Genomic DNA, 20315 nt, shown 5'->3' on the forward strand with positions numbered 1-20315 from the left:
GTGAGTAGGGATGGAATTTCGGGGGGATTTTTAAAACTGGAATTGAATATTTTTGTTGTAGCGACACCGCGGTAAGCAATTACGATGAGCGTGACATACCCAATTGCGAGCTGAGTGATCGTGATTCTCGTGAGTTGGATGTACACGATCCCAGCTTATTCGATGCAGCCAATTACGATTTCTATGAGAGAAGCAGTGCCGGCAGAAGTGATGGAGAGTGTATGGACGGTAGGTCAACTCAGGTTGTCTGATATAAACATTTTATTTGAGTTATGAATTTCCTCTTGTAGTTACCCAAACATGCAATGAAGAGGGCATGGAATTCACCATTCGAACACCTGAAGGTTTTGTGGGACGCATTTATACCTATGGCTATTATGATCGGTAGGCTCAATGGGGATTTTCCATTTGATTTGATAACTAATACTTTCCATCACTTTTTTTTCCTATTATCATTTTCCTTTTTGTCATTACAGCTGCTTCTTCCGTGGCAATGGTGGCACAGTGAATGTCCTACGCATCAGCGGTCCTCAGGGTTATCCCGACTGTGGCACCCAACGTTATGGTGACACTCTAACCAACATCGTTGTTGTCCAATTCTCCGATAATGTCCAGACCAGTCGTGACAAACGTTATAATTTAACTTGTGTCTTCCGTGGTCCTGGTGAGGCTGTTGTCACCTCAGGTTATATTGGAGCTGGGTATGTTAATGGTTTGGCAAAATGTGTAGAACTTTGTTGAAGAAGAAGAATTTGTTTTTGGTTATATATTTTTGCATGAAAATAAAATAGTATTTTTGTGTTGTTATTATGAGAGAAAGGTATATCTAGGAAAAGAGGAAGAAGAAGCATGAAATCCTGCGTTGATCAATACAAACAGCTTAATAACTTACAAGCGTGGGAAGTTCTACCTATCCTCAAATACAAATACTGCCCCATTTAAGTGATTCAGCCGAATATTCCAATCTAAAAGGCTGTAATACGGCATTCCTGATTTTTAGAGGGTAAAAACATCTCTAGAGAACATTTTTAATATAGGCACATTTTTTACATTGCCCGAAGATCCTGTCCAATTTTAGGGCAAAATAATTACAATCTGGTATTCCGAGTTCCATGTACATACACCTTTATAGCCTCCATATAAAGGTGTATAGAAAACTCCAAGCAGATAAAAAACTAATAAACGGTTCCTGGTCGATTTGACGTATTTTGTAAATCCATATCATGTCAAAGTGAAACGCCACACAATAGATATGGTAATTTTTGGTCGGAATTCTACTCTATATCGAATTAATCAAATCTGTATGTCCGTCTGTTGGTCTTTGAAATCCGAGTACCAATATTTGAAGATAGAGCTATGAAAGCTTGTGCTTTCTTTCATACTACTCCTAGTATATTTGATATTGAAATCCGTTATAACCGGTCCTTATTTCGGTCTAGCCCCCAATGGTCAATGACATTATTGTAGCATACCAATCCGGCATCAGACCTGGCAAATCCACCATAGACCAGATTTTCACTCTGCGCCAATTACTGAAAAAGAACCATGAAAAACACATCGACATATTCCACTTATTCGTCGACTATAAGGTCGTATACGGCTATGCAGGATAACTTCAATTGGCACAAGGTCAGTAGTCGGAAAGGATATCTCGGAGCCCTTCAATACCGAGGATACAGACAAGGTGACAGTTTGTCGTGTGACCTGTTTAACATTCTGCTATAAAAGGTCATACTAGATGCAAATGTGAAAAGAAATGGCGAATGGACAAGGGTGTCCCAGCTCAAAAGGATGTTCCAGCTTAAAAGTGGAAGGCCTTGAATTCGATGAAAAAAATCAAGTGGAGGATGACATATCAAAGCATGGTATTTGAAATTAGAAAACTATCCACGAGACCAACGCGATTGGAACAAATGTATGGATCAAATGTTCTGTCTCGAGCCAGTTAAGGAAGTTCTGTTCGAATTATTTCAAACGATTTGGCTATAATTCGCCATTCCAAGTTGCTGGAGGATAAAAAACATGCACGGGGTTGCATAATCCTTTGCGCTATCCCAGTAAATATGATGACTGTAATGGCAGTGCCAACCTTTATGGATCGGACTGGGGCACAATTTTTCGCGGTGGTAGATTGCCTATTGATTCAATGTTGAGGATTATGGACATCCACCCCATGATCGCTATCCAGGTGAACCAGAATTTTTTTATTCGCATTTTGCAAGCGAATGGATTGACATTTAACATGCCGGTTTATTAAAGAGGTGAAGAATATATTTGCAATATCCAGAGGCTGTATTTGGATACTCCAGGGACTTAAATTGTGAAATTTTCCGCAAAAGTTTAGTGTAGGTCCATGTTGTCTTTTTGGCGTGAACTTACAAGTGTTCTGCCCCATTTTCTATTTTTTTAAGGTTCTAAATGATTTTTCAAACAAATAAATTAGCATTCCGCTTTTTTGCTGGGTACAAAAATACTTCCCACATTATCGATATGTTGAAGATCCTAGCCGAATTTCTCAACCTAAGTATCCTTCATTTACTTGCATCTCTATGGAGGTCCTAATCGATTTTATATGTTTTAAATTGCCATGTCATTGTGGAGAAAAATTCTCATATCCATATATGGATATAGGCCCCATGCCCCGTCCCATTTTTGATATTTTGGTGGTAATATTATCGAAATTTCCATACCTGATTGTCTATAATTTTGTTGCATCCATAAGAGGTCCCAAACGATTATGTATGTTTTGAATGACCACCTCATTTTGGAGGATTTAACAATTTCGGCAGAACTTATCGATGTTTTCCTTTGAAATCCAAGAAAAGGAAAGGGACCCTGATCAGCAGAATACGGTTATTGCGGAAACAGTTCAAAGCCCCATTTATTGATTTTCTCTATCGTTTCCCCTGCCATTGCAATGTCATGGTGAAGCAACGAAAAATTTCTACAAAAAAATTATGAAAGCCATGGGGCTCATATTTTTTCTATAGAAATAGGACCCTATAGAATAGGACCCTGATCATCAGAATACGGTTATTGCGGAAACAGTTCAAAGCCCCATTTATTGATTGAGCACGCCACAAAATGAGAAGAAATTTCATACGTCGCGCAATAATTGTACCCTCACTGATACAGTGTGAGCGGGAATGTGGGGAGACTAGGGATTTCATATGTCGTAGTTTCAATTATCGGTGAGTAGGGATGGAATTTCGGTGGGTTTTTTTAAACTGGTATTGAATATCTTTGTTGTAGCGACACCGCGGTAAGCAATTACGATGAGCGTGACATACCCAACTGCGAGCTGAGTGATCGTTATTCTCGTGAGTTGGATGTTCACGATCCCATTTATTGATTTTCTCTATCGTTTCCCCTGCCATTGCAATATCATGGGACTCAGGTTTTTTCAGTAGGAAAAATTGTCAGACCCTTGGGTCTCATATTTTTCCTATAGAAAAAATTGTGAGACCTCGGTAACTTACAGCCCATTTCGGCTGTTCCGTCCTTCAATAGGGCTATAGTCTTTATTTTTTAAAGGCACTCAATGAATGCATTTTCAGGCGCATTCAAAATACTCACTAAAGATGACCGTCTGGATTTCCATGCTAAATTAAGGAGCCATGTTCAATCCATTATCACACAAAGTCGTAAATAAATAATGGTCTGTGTTTTCAAGAAGTCTAGAGTTGCCACCAAAAAACCATCACGCCATAATTCTAAAACTTGGTCTATGTAGAATTTGTCCTTCTGGTTTCTTAATATACTCACCAATGGCTTTTATGCCCTTTAAGAATTTTCCACCCTCATTTGTATCACCCCTAGATTTTGTAACATAAAGAAAGTGGATTTCTGAAAAAACTTGTTTTAGTTATAATCTGATTATTATTCCAAACCATAGATCCTACCCCCCGAGACTCTGACTTATCAATATCCAACAAATATTTTCCTAAAATAACTAAAAAATTTTCCATTTATCGCAATTAAATGGACAAAACAAAAGCATTTAACAACCCTTCTCTCTGTGTAGCTGCAATGCCTTATTCTAAAGCATACTTTTTGGCGCTATGTACTAAATCAATTGCTTCCATTCTAGTTGAGCCAGCAACCTAGGCTTTAGCAAGTAGTTCTCTTTTCAAACGCTTTAAGTAGTCATTGTGTATTTTTAGAGTTGCCAACCTCTTTAATTTGAGTAAAAATATTTAAATTAATTTTGTAATTGAAATGAAATAATGCATGACAATTTTGAAAATCTGTTGATCTATTAAAAAACTAGAGAATTAATTTTAAGTAGATTATTAACTAATCCCCACGTATTTAGCTACCAGCAAAAGCAAACAAAATGCATTTTGAAATCATTTTTGTATCTTCGAGTGAAAACGATTTCAAAACGAAAACATTTTGTTGCAATTCCAAACAATACGATGTTGTATAAAGTCTTTCTGATCCCAACAGTTCCGGCAGTCCAATACCCATTGAATATTTACCAGCCGAAAATACGCTCAGTTCAAAGGTACGTTTGAGTATTTTGTATCAGGGTAGGCCGACAACAACAATAGCTGTGGGCGATCCGCTGACATTCCGTTTAGAGGCCTTGGATGGTTATAATCATGCCACAGATATATTTGCCACAAATGTTGTGGCTCGTGATCCATACTCGGGCAGGAGTATACAACTGATTGATCGATTTGGGTAAGTTTTACGATTGCTGAATTCTTTTTCGATGGAAATTCGAATATCGAATGACGCATTTTCATGGAACAAGAATTGATCCATAGGACGGGAATACAATTTAATATTTAAAACTTTAATTTCTGTGCTTCTCTTTAGCTGTCCTGTGGATCCTTATGTCTTCCCCGAATTGGATAAATTACGTGATGGCGACACCTTGGAAGCTCGCTTTAATGCCTTCAAAATTCCCGAATCAAATTTCTTGGTATTTGAGGCAACTGTACGTACTTGTCGTGATGGTTGTCAGCCGGCTTATTGTCCAGGACCAGCGGGTAGGCAAGAGCCATCATTTGGACGGAGGCGTAGATCTTTAAATGACACCGAAACATTAAGCGAGGAAATTGTCACAAGTACAGAAGATTCGTTGGAACCGGTGGCAGAACGTTTGGTTGATGAGCTAACGGAAGTGAATAGTACCACTGTGACCAGTACCCTGGGTGAGGGTAATAAAAGTGAGCTAAATCTTAACAGAGAAGAAAAGAAAATATAATTTTTCAATATTTTTCTAGATAATACGACAGAGGCAGAAAATGAAGAACCCGAACAAGTTAGGGAAATGATAGAGGTATATCCTACTCCTTCACTTTATCGATTATTTTTTTTATAATCTCTCCAATATTTATCTTATTTATTACCCTTGCAGGTCTTCGAAAGTCGTGAAGAAATCGAAAATGAATCTTACCCCCGAAAATTGGTGGCACCAGTGGAAACGGTTTGCCTTACACCATCCGAATATCACGGGTTAATTACGGCGATTATTTTACTCATGATTTTACTGTTGAGCATAACCCTAGTTTCCGGTCTGGCTTATCGTCGCTATTGGAAGACAATGTCAAAAAATCGTATTGCCGATCGTCATTCACCCATTCATTCGTTGGGCCACTCTTCATCGATACGCACTCATGAACGTTTCAGTGAAATCGGTCATATGCCAAATGGTTCGAGTAGTGGTGGCGGTTCGAATGTCACCACCGCCAATCGTTCTGCAAATGCCTTCCGTTCGAATGTCTCGATGTTTGGCGGTTCCCTGCACAAGACATTTGCCACTGGGTGGGTAATTATGGTTTGATATTATTTTATTAATATAAATTATTTGGGTATTAATACTTTGGGTATATTCAACAGATGAATCTTAACAGACGTCACATTTTTGAAGGATCAGTAAAATGAAATTGGACCCATAAACATATCTTCCTGCAACCTATACTAAATTTTTCATTTGGTCAGATATAGAGTTGCTTCTTACAATGGGACAAAACTATGTAAATCAATTTAAAACATATATCAGTCGGATACCCGTTGATTTTTTAGATACATATCTTATAAACATGAGGAGTTTGGTGCACCATTTACTTCAAATCGGACAAAATATTTATAAAAGCTATATCGAAATCTAAGCCGATTTCATCGAAACTTGTCACAGAATATCGGCCACATTTTGAGTTATTGATGCATCATTTAGATAAAATCGGGAAAAAATGTGGTAGCTCTATCCAAATTTCAACCGATTACTTAAAATCTGACGAAACTATATATAGGAACTATATCTAAATCTGAACTAAATTCAACAAAACTTGCCACACGTTATCTCATAATAACTTCTATAAGTGGTGCAAAATTCTGTGCCAATCGGACGCACCTGGGGAATTCGGTGCATCATTTATATATCTAACTTATAGGTTATACCAAGTTCATTACGAAAGATATATAGGGACTCTGGTGCACCAGTTACCTAAAATCGGACGAAAATATATATTGGATCTAAATCTTAACCGATTTTCACGAAACTTAACACACATTATTGTAGACTTTATTCAGTACGCTGTACTAAATTTCATGGAAATCGAAAGATATATAGGGACTTTGGTACACAATTTTCATTAAATCGGACGAAAATATATATATATATATATCTAAAACCGATTTTCAGGAAACTAAACACACGTCATTCTAGACCCAATTCATTATGCTGTGCCAAATTTCGTACAAATCAAAAGATATATAGGGACTCTGGTGCACCATTTACCTAAAATCGGAGGAAAATATATATGGGAGCTATATCTAAATCAGAACCGATTTTGACGAAACTTAACACACATCATTCTAAACTATGTTCAGTACGCTACACCAAATGCCAAATTTCGTACAAATCGAAAGATATTTAGGGACATTGGTGCACCATTTATCGGACGAAAATATATATGGGAGCTATATATAAATCTGAACCGATTTTCATGAAACTTAGCACACACCACACACCTTAATTCAATACTTTGTGCCAAATTTCGTGCAAATCGAAAGATATTTAGGGACTTTGGTGCACCATTTACCTTAAATCGGACGAAAATTTATATGGGAAAATATATCTGAACCGATTTTTCCCTTAAAAAGTGATTCTATGCATATTCTCAAAAGGAACCATGTGTCTATCTCGTTTCCTTTTGCATGTTACAAACATATGCACAAAGGCATAATACCCTGTACCACAGTGTGGTGAAGGGAATAATAATGACCACAGATGCTCCCCTCGTAGTGATAAACATTTTAAATTTCAGCAATTTTTTATTAGATACTCATTAACATATTTTGTTTTTTTTTCTCCTTTCAGAAATTTAGCACGAATGTGTCAGCTGCCCGTAATAAATCCAATGCGTAATGCCAATTTAGGACCCAATCAATTCGAGGATCCCAGTGAACCCATTTATACCGATCCATCGCTATTCGAACGTTCCAGGTTTGTATTCCATAGCACAGCAGCAACAACAACAGCGGCACAAATCAATGCAACAAATACACAACAACAACAACAACAAGAAAATGCTCAGCTAAATAAGCGAATAGATTTAGCTTAGAAAATATAAACGATAGGACAAACGAAGTAAGCCAAACCAAAAATAAAAATCGGAGAGAGGAGTAAAAACCACAAAGAAAAAAACACAAAACCAAAACAATACAAAAATATGTATGAATGAAAGAAAGTGAACACCAAAGAAAAAAGGTCAGATTTCACAAAAAAAAAAATTAATTATTTATTTATTTTGAAATTAATAACAATAACAAAACACACATATACATATACATATAGATTGATACACTGACAAATATACTAACACCAGACAATGAGTAGTGCATATAACATTACGCTTCTAATTTAATCGCCTTGGCATGCAGGTTTTTATTTTCTTTCTGAATGACTGACTGACTGTCTGTCTGTCATTCCTATAATGGACGACAATTGCACATTCTCCTTTTGTCACAGCGACCATCACGTCCACCCAATAGTTGACATTCAAGCGTACACCAATCTGCGCCTTTTTGTTCGCATAAATTGGGCAATACCAGTTGTGTCATAACTATGTGAAACATTTTGCAGAGTCAGGCCCAAGGTGAGGTCGGGTGCAGAGAAAAAAAGAAGGAAAAAAAGCATACGTCAATTATAACCTTGAAAATACATTTTATTGTTGTTTTTGTTTTTTTTAAGAAATTCCAAAATTATGAAATAATGCCATGGAAATTTCTGTTATTTTCTTTGTTTTCCATTTCAACTCACCCCCACCATAACCATCACGAGCCGGACCGGCGATATTGTGCAATTGAAAATTAGCTAACAAACTAATTATGATCAGTAGCTTGGTGAATAATTGCATGATTTTTTTTTAGTTTTTTTTTTTATTATTATTTTTTTTTTTTCTTTTTGGAATTTGTTGTATAAAATAACGTATGGAATTCAAAGAACCAAATCGAACGCGTTGTGGTATTGAAATAAATATAATCGTACATTTCTCAGCTCAATTTGTTCATCTTCGTCGTTATCTGTATTGATTATGACTAATGTGAGAATATCAAATGCATGGCACAGTGGGGGACTTTTATTTACAAGAAAGTCGTAATGTTTTTCAACCAAATGAACTGGAATTTTATATTTCGGATTCTCATTGATAAAATATTTTTTTTGACAATTTAAATCAGATTGTTTTTATACCCTCCACCATAGTATGGAGGGTGTATATTAGTTTTGTCATTCCGTTTGTAACTCATCGAAATATTCATTTCCGACACTATATAAAAAAAAATATATATATATATATATATATATATTCTTGATTAGGGTAAAATTCTAAGACGATCTAGCCATGTCCGTCTGTCTGTCCGTCAGTCTGTTGTAATCACGCTTTCTTCTGCAGGAATTGAGATAGATCGCCACAATGTTGCACAGAGTCGTTTTTTGTCTGCAGGCAGGTAAAGTTCGAAGATGGGCCATATCGGTCCACGGTTAGGCATAGCCTCCATATAAGGGTACCGCCCAATTTTCGATACTTTTTGGTTCTTGAGCGCGCTTTTCAACCGAATTCGCTGAAATCTGGTACATTGGGTTATTTTGGGGCATCAAATGTCTCCACTAGAAATTATAAATATCGGTCCATTTTTGGTTAGCCCTAATTTTCGATATTTTTGGATTCCTTAGTGTCTTCCGTCTTTTGTCTGAAGGCAGGTAAAGTTCGAAGATGGGCTATATCGGTCCACGGTTAGGCATAGCCCCCATATAAGAGTACCGCCCAATTTTCGATCCTTTTTGGTTCTTGAGCGCGCTTTTCAACCGAGTTTGCTGAAATTTGGTACATTGGGTTCTTTTTGGGCCTCAAATGTCTCCACTAGAAATTATAAATATCGGTCCATTATTGGGTAGCCCCAATTTTCGGTATTTTTGGATTCATTAGCGCGTTTTTTCAACCAAATTCTCTGAAATTTGGTACATTAGGTTGTTTATGGGTGCCAAATGTATCCATTACAAATTATAAATATCGGTGCACTTTTTCTGGTAGCCTCCATATAACGGTACCCCCCGCCCCAATTTACGGTATTCTGTGGGGTTTAAGCGTATTTTTAAACCGAATTCGCTGAAATTTGGTGCAATGGGTTCTTATTGGGTACCAAATTTCTTCAGTAAAAATTATAAATATTGGCCCATTTTTTCGGGTAGCCAACATATAAGACACCCTCAATTTTCGGTATTTTAGGGTTCTTGAGCCAATTCGCTGTAATTTGGTATTTTGTAGTCGCATATGGTAACCAAATCTTCCTACCAAAAATTATTAATATTCGCCACCTTTTAGGGGTAGTTCCCCTTCTTATATTAAAATAGTTAGCTGATTAGTTCCGTGTGTAGAGGTTATCTTACACATACTTTACATACTTTAATCGTTACTCGAAATAGTGAGTTTTACCCTACAAATTATGGAATTCTAAGACAATTTAGCTATTGGTTGTAGTCGTTCCGCTTTCTAAGGAAATCTTGATAAAGAAAACTCGAACCTGACGATAATGAAATATATATATATATATCTAAATCATTACGCTATGCCACATTTCGTGCAAATCGAAGCGACTTAGTTGCACCATTTACATAAACACGGACGAAAATATATGTGGGAGCTATATCTAAATCTGAACCAATTTTTCTCAATTTCAATAGGGTTCGTCCTTGGACCAAATATGTGATCTATGCCAAATGTCATCCAATTCGGATCATAAATGCGACCTGTACTTTGTTTACAATTTAACATGGACAGACGGACGGACATGCGTAAATCGACTTAGAAGGTGATTCTATGCATATTCTAAAAATGAACCATGTGTCTATCTCGTTTCCTTTTGCTGTTACAAACATATGCACAAAGACATAATGCACTGTACCACAGGTGATGGAACTTTTAAAAAATGTCTTTTCACAGATGTTAATTAGGCGTGGATTATTTAAAAATGTTTTTTTATACCCTCCACCATAGTATAGAGGGTATACTACTTTTGTTTTTCCGTTTGTAACGCATCGAAATAATCATTTCCGACCCTATAAAGTATATATATATATATATATATATTCTTGATCAGCGTAAAATTCTATGACGATCTAAGCATGTCCGTCTTTTCGTCTGTCTGTTGTAATCACTCTAGCGTCTAAACGAATTGAGATAGAGCGTCAAAATTTTGCATAGAGTCGTCTTTTGTCTGCAGGCAGGTCAAGTTCGAAGATGGACTTTATCGGTCCACGTTTAGGCATAGCTCTCAAGAACCCCAAAATAACTCAATTTTCGGTATTTTGGGGTTCTTGAGCGCGTTTTTCAGTCAGATTCGCTGAAATTTGGTAAAATGGGTTCTTTTCGGATACCCAATTTCTCCACCAAAAATTATAAATATAGGTCCACTTTTTCTGGTAGCCCCCATATAACGGTACCTCCCAATTTTCAGTTTTTGGGGGATTTTGACCGGATTTTTCACCGAATTGGATGTAATTTAGTACTTTGAGTTCTTATTGGGTATCAAATATCTCCACAAAAAATTATAAATATAGGTCCATTTTTTCGGGTAGCACTCATATATGGGTACCCCAATTTTCGGTATTATGGGGTTCTTGAGCCCGTTTATCAACCGAATTCGCTGAAATATGGAAATTTGAGTTCTTATTGCGTAGCAAATCTCTCCACTAAAAATTATAAATATAGGTCATTTTTTCGGGTAGCACTCATATAAGGGTACCCCCAATTTTCGGTATTTTGGGGTTCTTGAGCCCGTTTATCAACCGAAGTCGCTGAAATTTGGAAATTTGAGTTCTTATTGCGTAGCAAATCTCTCCACTAAAAATTATAAATATAGGTCAATTTTTTTCGGGTAGCCCCCATATAAGAGTACCCTCCAATTTTCGGTATTTTGGGGTTCTTGAGCCAATTTGCTGTAAGTTGGTATTTTGTTGTTGTTAACCCCCTTTATAACCCCCTTTTTTATTTTAAAATAGTTTTTTCCCTGTGTTGGGGTTATCCCATGTAGCTGTATTCCACCATAGTAGGGGGGTTATTCGGTAGACGAATTTTTCAGTTCATACCCCACATAGTATGGAATTCTAAATCGATTTAGTCGATTTAGCCATATGTTGTAATCATTTTTCTCTCGGAGCATATCGACATGAAAACTAAAACGTGAGGTTTGAGAATGAACTGTATCGACCCGCATTTGGGACCAGGTCCTATTAAAACATCGTACCTATTTAATATTTAGCGTGGAACTTGAGTTACATCGGCCCTTAATTAGGCCTATCCCCTTATATAATGAAAACACCAAGTAGTTCCCAATGTTGTCAATATTGGTCCCGCTTTAGTATGCCTCATATATAATATTGCCCTTTCAATTGGAGTATTTTCAGGATTTTATACACATGTTTTACCGTACCATGCGTAAATAATATATGTCAAAATTTTAAGGTTTTGAGATTTTTAGAAAACCCCAATTAAAATTGCTCAATTTTACAATTACCGTTATATGTATCTTCCCTATGTTTTCATTTCAAAAAATTGTCAGTATTTCTATGGTGGAGGGTATCCAAAGTTCGGCCCGGCCGAACTTAACGCATTTTTACTTGTTAGAAACTACAATCAGGCGTGATTTTTTAGATTTATTTATGGACTATAATCAGGCGTGCATAAGTATTTTATGTATAGAAGAAATCTCCTTTTTACAAAACAGATCTTCTATCTGATCTAATAGAAGATCTATTCCATATTTTTTTTTAACAAACTTAAATACAAACCGTATAGGTAAACGTAACGACATCTTTATTTAGTAGAGTATGGAAAATGGATTACACGCTCTCAGTCGAAAATGTCACAACAACAACCATCGACAATTGCAATTTGATACGGCTTTACTTATGTATTTTCATTCATTCATAACAAAAAGTGATATACGATAAAAGCATCATGGGAAACCCTATATCTCCCCCTGTACGTCATTCGCTTATCAATTAATTTTAAATAAATCGTGTTTTTTGCTTAAAATGGCAAAAAATGCAATCAAAATTCTGAAAACTAGACCAAAAAGTGTTGGTCAAAAATTAAAAGAAAAAAGTTGAGATATTTACATGCAAATTTGCTAACCATCATCATTTCGTAATATCATCATAATTCACACAGCCATGAACGTGACCCATATCGTGATAGGTGGCTTCTAATATTTACGGAAATTATTGTCTAACGACATTCGACATTGTCATTCATTAGAAAATTCTGTTTTCCCTTTTACCTAATTCTTATAAATGAAAATAACAGAAAAAAAATTATCAAATGTAAAAAAACATGAGGTTCTAAGACATTTTTAATAATAAAATTAAAACCAGTAAGGAAAGTAGTAAAGTCGGACGGGGCCGACTATATGATACCCTTCACCACTATGGGTATATTAAACAGGACTATTAAAATGAAATTGGATGAAATAAAATATGTGATATTTATCTAAATGTGAAACGACCTAGATCTATCCATAAACATGTCATTCGTTTCTTACAATGGGACAAAAGTATGTAAATCGACTTCAAAAAATATCAATAGTTAATCCATTGGGCTATGTCTGTACTTCTAGAAAACCCAACTACGTTATTCTATGCTCAATTTTGTACGTTGTGCAAAATTTGATGTCAATCTAACAAATATGAGGAGTTTGATGCACAATTTACTTATATATGGATGCTAAAATGAACCTATTTCAACGAAACTTGGTACAGGTTAGGTTATACTAATTTCAGTACGTTTTGTTCCTATCAGCCATATATTGGTTCCTTGGTGCGTCAATTACTTAAAATCAATCTATAATATAAGGGAGCTATATATAAATCTATACCGATTTCCTCGAAACTTGGCAGACATAATTCTAGGCTTAATTCAGTACGTAATGCCAAATTTAGTGCAAATCGAAAGATATGTAGGGACTTTGGTGCACCATTTACAAGAAATCGGACGAAACTATAAATGGGAGCTATATCTTAATCTGGACCGATTTTCATAAAACTTGGCAGAACTCACTCTAGGCTCAATTCAGTACGTTATGCCAAATTTCGTGCAAATCGAAAGATATATAGGGACTTTGGTGCACAATTTACATAAAATCGGACGAAACTATATATGGGAGCTATATCTAAATCTGGACCGATTTTCACAAAACATACCAGACATAATTTTATGCTCAATTCAGCACGTTATGCCAAATTTCGTGCAAATCGAAAGATATATAGGGACATTGGTGCACCATTTACATGAAATCGGACGGAACTATATATGGAGCTATATCTAAATCTGGACCGATTTTCACGAAACATACCAGACATAATTTTATGCTCAATTCAGTACGTTATGCCAAATTTCGTGCAAATCGAAAGATATATAGGGACATTGGTGCACCTATATATCTAAATCTTGACCGATTTTATCGAAACTTGGCAGACATCACTCTAGGCCCAATTCAGTACGTTATACCAAATTTCGTGCAGATCGCAAGATATATAGGGACTTTGGTACATCATTTATATTAAATCGGACGAAAATATATATGGGAGCTATATCTACATCTGTACCGATTTCCTCGAAACTTGGCAGACATCATTCTAGACTCAAGTCAGTACGTTATGCCGAATTTCGTGCTAATCGAAAGATATATAGGGATTTTGGTGCACCATTTACATAAAATCGAACGAATCTATATATGGGAGCTATATCTAAATTAGGACCGATTTTCTCGAAACTTGGCAGACATCACTCTAGGCTCAATTCAGTACGTTATGCCAAATTTCGTGCAAATCGAAGGATATATAGTGACTTTGATGCACCATTTATATGAAATCGGGCGAAACTATATATGGGAGCTATATCTAAATCTGGACCGATATTCTCGAAACTTGGCAGACATCACTCTAGGCTTAATTCAATACGTTATGCCAAATTTCGTGCAAATCGAAAGATATATAGGGACCGTTTACATTAAATCGGTTAAATATATATATGGGAGCTATATCTAAATCTGAACCGATTTTTTCCAATTTCAATAGGGTTCGTCCTTGGGCCAAACAAATGAGCTGTGCCAAATTTCATCCAATTCGGATCATAAATGCGACCTGTACTTTGCTCACAAAAATACATGGACAGACAGACGGACGGACGGACATGCATAAATCGACTTAGAAAGTGATTCTATGCATATTCTCAAAAGGAACCATGTGTCTATCTCGTTTCCTTTTGCCTGTTACAAACATATGCACAAAGACATAATACCCTGTACCACAGTGTGGTGAAGGGTATAATAAAACCAGTAAGGAAAGTAGTAAAGTCGGACGGGGCCGACTATATGATACCCTTCACCACTTGGGTATATTCAACCGATGAATCATAACAGACGTCGAATTTTTGAAGGACCACTAACATGAAAATCGATCCATAAATATGCCATTCTGCAATCTATACTAAATTTTTCATTTGGTCAGATATAGAAGCTATATCTAAATCTGAACCGATTTCAGGAAACTTAACACACATCTAGACCTAATTCATTACGCTGTGCCAAATTTAGTGCAAACCGAAAGATATTAAGGGACTTTGGTGCACCATTTACATTAAATCGGACGAAAATATATATGGGAGCTATATATAAATCTGAACCGATTTTCAGGAAACTTAACACACACCATTCTAGACCTTATTTTGTTACGCTGTGCCAAACTATGGGTCTATCTCGTTTCCTTTTGCCTGTTACAAACATATGCACTACGACATAATACCCTGTACCACAGTGTGGTGAATGGTATAAAAAGACTTTGGTTGAAGAACCTCAAAATACCGAAAATTGGGGGGTACCCTTATATGAGGGCTACCAGAAAAAATTGACCAATATTTATAATTTATAGTGGAGAGATTTGCTACCTAATAAGAACTCGACGTACTAAATTACAGTCTATTCGGTCGAAAAATAAGATCAGAACCCCCAAAATACCAAAAATTTTGGGGTACCGTTATATGGGGACTACCAGTAAAACTGGACCTATATTTATAATTTTTAGTGGAGTAATTTGGTACCCTATAAGAACCCAATGTACAAAATTTCAGAGAATTCAGTTATAAAACAAGCCCATGAACCCGAAAATACCGAAAATTGAGGGTACCCTTATATGGGGGCTCTCCGAAAAAATGGACCTATATTTATAATTTTTGGTAAGGAGATTTGCTACCCAATAAGAACTCAAAGTACAAAATTTCAGCGAAATCGGTTAACAAACGCGCTCAGGAACCTCAAAATACGGAAAATTTGGGGGTACCCTTATATGGGAGCTATGCCTATACGTGGACCGATCAATAGGTTCGTCCTTGGGCCAATTAAGTGACCTGTGCCAAATTTCATCCAATTCGGATCATAAATGCGACCTGTACTTTGTTTACAATTTAACATGGACAGACGGACGGACGGACGGACAGACGGACATGCGTAAATCGACTCAGAAAGTGATTCTATGCATATTCTCAAAAGGAACCATGGGTCTATCTCGATTATTTTTGCCTGTTACAAACATATGAACAAAGACATAATACCCTGTACCACAGTGTGGTGAAGGGTATAAATATGAGTTAATATGTAAATATGTATTACCTAGCAAAGTGTCCACTACTTCGTATGCGGAAAGGGAAAAAATTAAATGGAAATCGTAAATACTGTATAATTTGTTGTACTATAGTTCAACCTCTTTTCCTACATCTAATATCAAGTTTATTACAATTAAGTACTCTTCATACACATCAGCACTATTTTCCGAAATGTCTTTCTTATTTCCATTACATAGATTAAAAAAAAAATAGATCAGAATTTCAATGAAATACTTTTGCAGAAACGTACAGGTTCCACATTCAGTTCCATTTAGACCTTTTCGAACATATAAGTACACATTTTCATGACAACCTCCATGCCATCACTACCACTAAATTTAGTACCACTTAGTACCTAAACCCCTTTGGCCCTTCTTTCTAACTCTCTGTCACTGACATGCCAAATTTTAGGTTTCCAGCCTCTATAGATCAATAGTAATCTGAATTCTAAATCTCAAGGATTATACAAACCCAAATCGTTTCCAATTTAGTACCATTTAGTACTTTTGTCAGAATTCAGAATTTCAGACTTTCAGAAGAAATTCAGAATTTGTAAAACTAAAACATCGATCCTACACTCTAACAGTAATCTTAATTCCACCAAATTAATTCCACCAAATGCAAATTTAAGAATTTCATCTCTGTCTGTTCATTAAAGACCAAATTATACCATACCATTTGATACCATTCTCTACTTTTCGTATTCATATTCCAAACATATCTCAATATTTCAAACCTGCTTTCATATAGTAATCGTAAGTCCAAATTTAAGAATTCCTGCTCTATCTGTTCACTAAATTGTATCAGATTTGGTACCATTCTGTATTTTTCCTACACTCCCACAGTAACCTAAGTTGCAACTTTCAGGATTCAAGTTCTACCCGTTCACCAAAGTCCAAATTGTACCAAATTTTGTGCTTTTCGTACCCAAAGTACGAATTTCCAAAACTACCTCAGTCATGCACTCCAATAATAACCTTAACCATTTAAAGATCCCAGCTCTATCCGTTCACCAAAATCCAAGTTGTACCAAATTTAGTAACCTTTTGTTTCTATAATTAAGAATTTCCAAAACTACCTCAATCCTACACTCCAACAGGAATTTTAATTTCAAAATTCTGGAGTCCAGCTCTATCCGTTCTCAAATACTCAAGTTGTACCAAATATAGGACCATTTAGTACACATAAGTACTATGGTTCCATATCTCAATTCTATATTCCAACAGCAACCATTATTCCAAATTTTAGGTTTCCAGCTCTCTCCGCTCACCCAAATCCTAATTGCACCAAATCTAGTGCCGTTTAGTACTTTTCTTACACATAAATACGAATTTGCAAAGATGTCTCTATAGCTCAATCTTCCACAGTAATCCTAATTTCAAATTTCAGGATTTCAGCTCAAATTCCAAATTGTACTAAATTTGGTACCATATAGTACTTTTCGTACCAATAAGTAACTACTTCAATCCTACACTCCAACAGTCATTTTTTTCACAATTTGAAGACTCCAGCTCTATCTGTTCACCTAAATCCAACTTACACCAATTTTAGTACTATTTAGTACATTTCGTACACATAAGTACGATTTTTTAAAGCTACTTCAATCTTGTGCTCCAATAGTAGTCCTGATTCCGATTTTCCGGATTCCATCTCTATACACTCAACTTAATTCAAATAGTACAAAATTTAGTACCATTTTGTACTTTTTATACACATAAGTACGAATTTCTTAAAGCATTTCCATACATCAACACCCCTTCCCAACCTGTACTCCATATAAAATTTCAATATACTAGCTATATATGTTCAAATGTTCAATATATATACAATTAGAACTAAATTTAGTAATTTTTAGTACTTTTAGTACACTTATCCAAAAACCCTTTTGTACATCTTTCTAACTTTCCATCAGTGACCCACATTCCAAATTTATAATTCTAATTCTAGCTCTTCGCGTTCGCCTAATACAAAGGCTACCATACGTTTCGTATCCTTCTAGTTCGAATTTCCAAAAACCCAGCCTTATCTCACGCCTACACACCAACTCCGAACTCCGATATGGGACTTTATTATGGTGCATTATTTCCTTTGGGTCTTCTACAGCTGATTTCAAAACCGTCCCCAACACGAGACTAATGCCGTCATTCGAATTACAATCGATATTAACGTTTCTTTTCCGCCATATTCTTCATCGTCATGTTTTCTATGAAGAATATCTGGCTAACAAAATCAACACTTGTTTGTATCAGAAAAAAAACTCTGCACACTTTATGCACCTGATTTTACTGTTGTTGCTAATCGTCAAAGTTAATGTTAGTTAAAAATATATAAATTTCCGCATTCACGACTCAATGCCTTGTTTTATTATTTGATAGTAATTTTCTCTATTATCGAAACTAAGTTTTCTGAACCAAAGAAGAAATGAGTCAAAGATTTCTCTGCATAGAAGATTTATTCTGTAAAAAAAATATTTTTATGGGCTTTAATAAAGTATGGATTTTTTTTAAATATTTTATCACAAACTATAAACTTCAGTAGTGTTGGCGGGTTATTTGGGATACCAGTTTGTTGTTTTATAAAAAAACAACCATTTATTAGTGGGGGATGTATGACATTATTCACCGAGGGGTAAGGCAGGGAAGACTATAGTTTCGGATCTCGCCACTGACTGTAAACAAATATGATTTTGTTTTAAATATTTCTTTCTTTGATTATAAAAACGCGTGATTTTTTTTAAACAATGTTTTTTTATTTGTTGTGTATTTTTTTAAATGTTAGGGTAGATTTTCTAAAAAAAACCCAGTAAGGAAAGTAGTAAAGTCGGACGGGCCGACTATATGATACCATTCACCACTATGGGTATATTATACAGGGCTATCATCATAAAATTGTATGAAATAAAATATGTGATATTTATCTAAATGTGAAACGACTTAGATCTATCCATAAAAATGCCATTCGTTTGTTACAATGGGGCAAAGTATGTAAATCGAAAGATAAATACGGACTTTGGTGTACCATTTACATGAAATCGGACGAAACTATATATGGGAGCTATATCTGAATCTGAACAGATTTTCACGAAACTTAACACACATCATTCTAGATTAATTCAGTACACTATACAAAATTTCGTGCAGATGGAAAGATATATAGGGACTTTGGTACACCAATTACATGAAATCGGACGAAACTATATATGGGAGCTATATAAATATGAACCGATTTTCACGAAATTTAACACACATCGTTCTTGACTTAATTCAGTACGCTATGCCAAATTTCATGCAAATCGAAGGATATATAGGGACTTTGGTGCACTATTTACCTTATATAGGACGAAAATATATATGGGAGCTATATCTAAATCTGGACCGATTTTCTCGAAACTTGGCAGACATCACTCTCGGCTCAATTCAGTACGTTATGCCAAATTTCATGCAAATCGAAGGATATATAGGGACTTTGGTGCACCATTTACATGAAATCGGTCGAAACTATATAAACTATAAATCTGGACCGATTTTCTCGAAACTTGGCAGACATTACTTTCGGCTCAACTCAGTACGTTATGCCAAATTTCATGCAAATTGAAGGCTATATAGGGACTTTGGTGCACCATTTACATGAAATCGGTCGAAACTATATAAACTATAAATCTGGACCGATTTTCTCGAAACTTGGCAGACATCACTTTCGGCTCAACTCAGTACGTTATGCCAAATTTCATGCAAATTGAAGGCTATATAGGGACTTTGGTGCACCATTTACATGAAATCGGTCGAAACTATATATGGGAGCTATATATAAATATGAACTGATTTTCTCGAAATTTGGCAGACATCACTTTCGGCTCAACTCAGTACGTTATGCCAAATTTCATGCAAATTGAAGGCTATATGGGGACTTTGGTGCACCATTTACCTGAAATCGGTCGAAACTATATATGGGAGCTAAATATAAATATGAACTGATTTTCACGAAATTTGACACACATCGTTCTAGACTTAATTCAGTATACTATGACAAATTTCGTGCAAATCGAAGGATATATAGGGACTTTAGTGCACTATTTTCCATAATCTTAATCTGGACCGATTTTCACTAAACTTTTCAGACATCATTCTAGGATTTAGATATAGC

At 35.7% G+C, this 20315-nt stretch overlaps 1 protein-coding gene across 1 annotated transcript in view; it reads left to right on the forward strand.

The window, feature by feature from the left end:
• The window catches only part of LOC133324724 (uncharacterized), a 41841-nt gene that overhangs the window by 14877 nt on the left and 6649 nt on the right, over positions 1 to 20315 (forward strand). Inside the window, 7 exon segments of the mRNA XM_061533562.1 lie at positions 62 to 228; positions 291 to 384; positions 477 to 701; positions 4450 to 4686; positions 4825 to 5290; positions 5369 to 5775; positions 7334 to 7459. Of these exon segments, the coding sequence (XP_061389546.1) occupies positions 62 to 228; positions 291 to 384; positions 477 to 701; positions 4450 to 4686; positions 4825 to 5290; positions 5369 to 5775; positions 7334 to 7459 (1722 nt within the window).

This window comes from Musca vetustissima, unplaced genomic scaffold (assembly GCF_032173495.1).
Source record: "Musca vetustissima isolate MV318-11 ecotype Yass unplaced genomic scaffold, APGP_CSIRO_Mvet_v1 utg20051, whole genome shotgun sequence".
NCBI lineage: Eukaryota > Metazoa > Arthropoda > Insecta > Diptera > Muscidae > Musca > Musca vetustissima.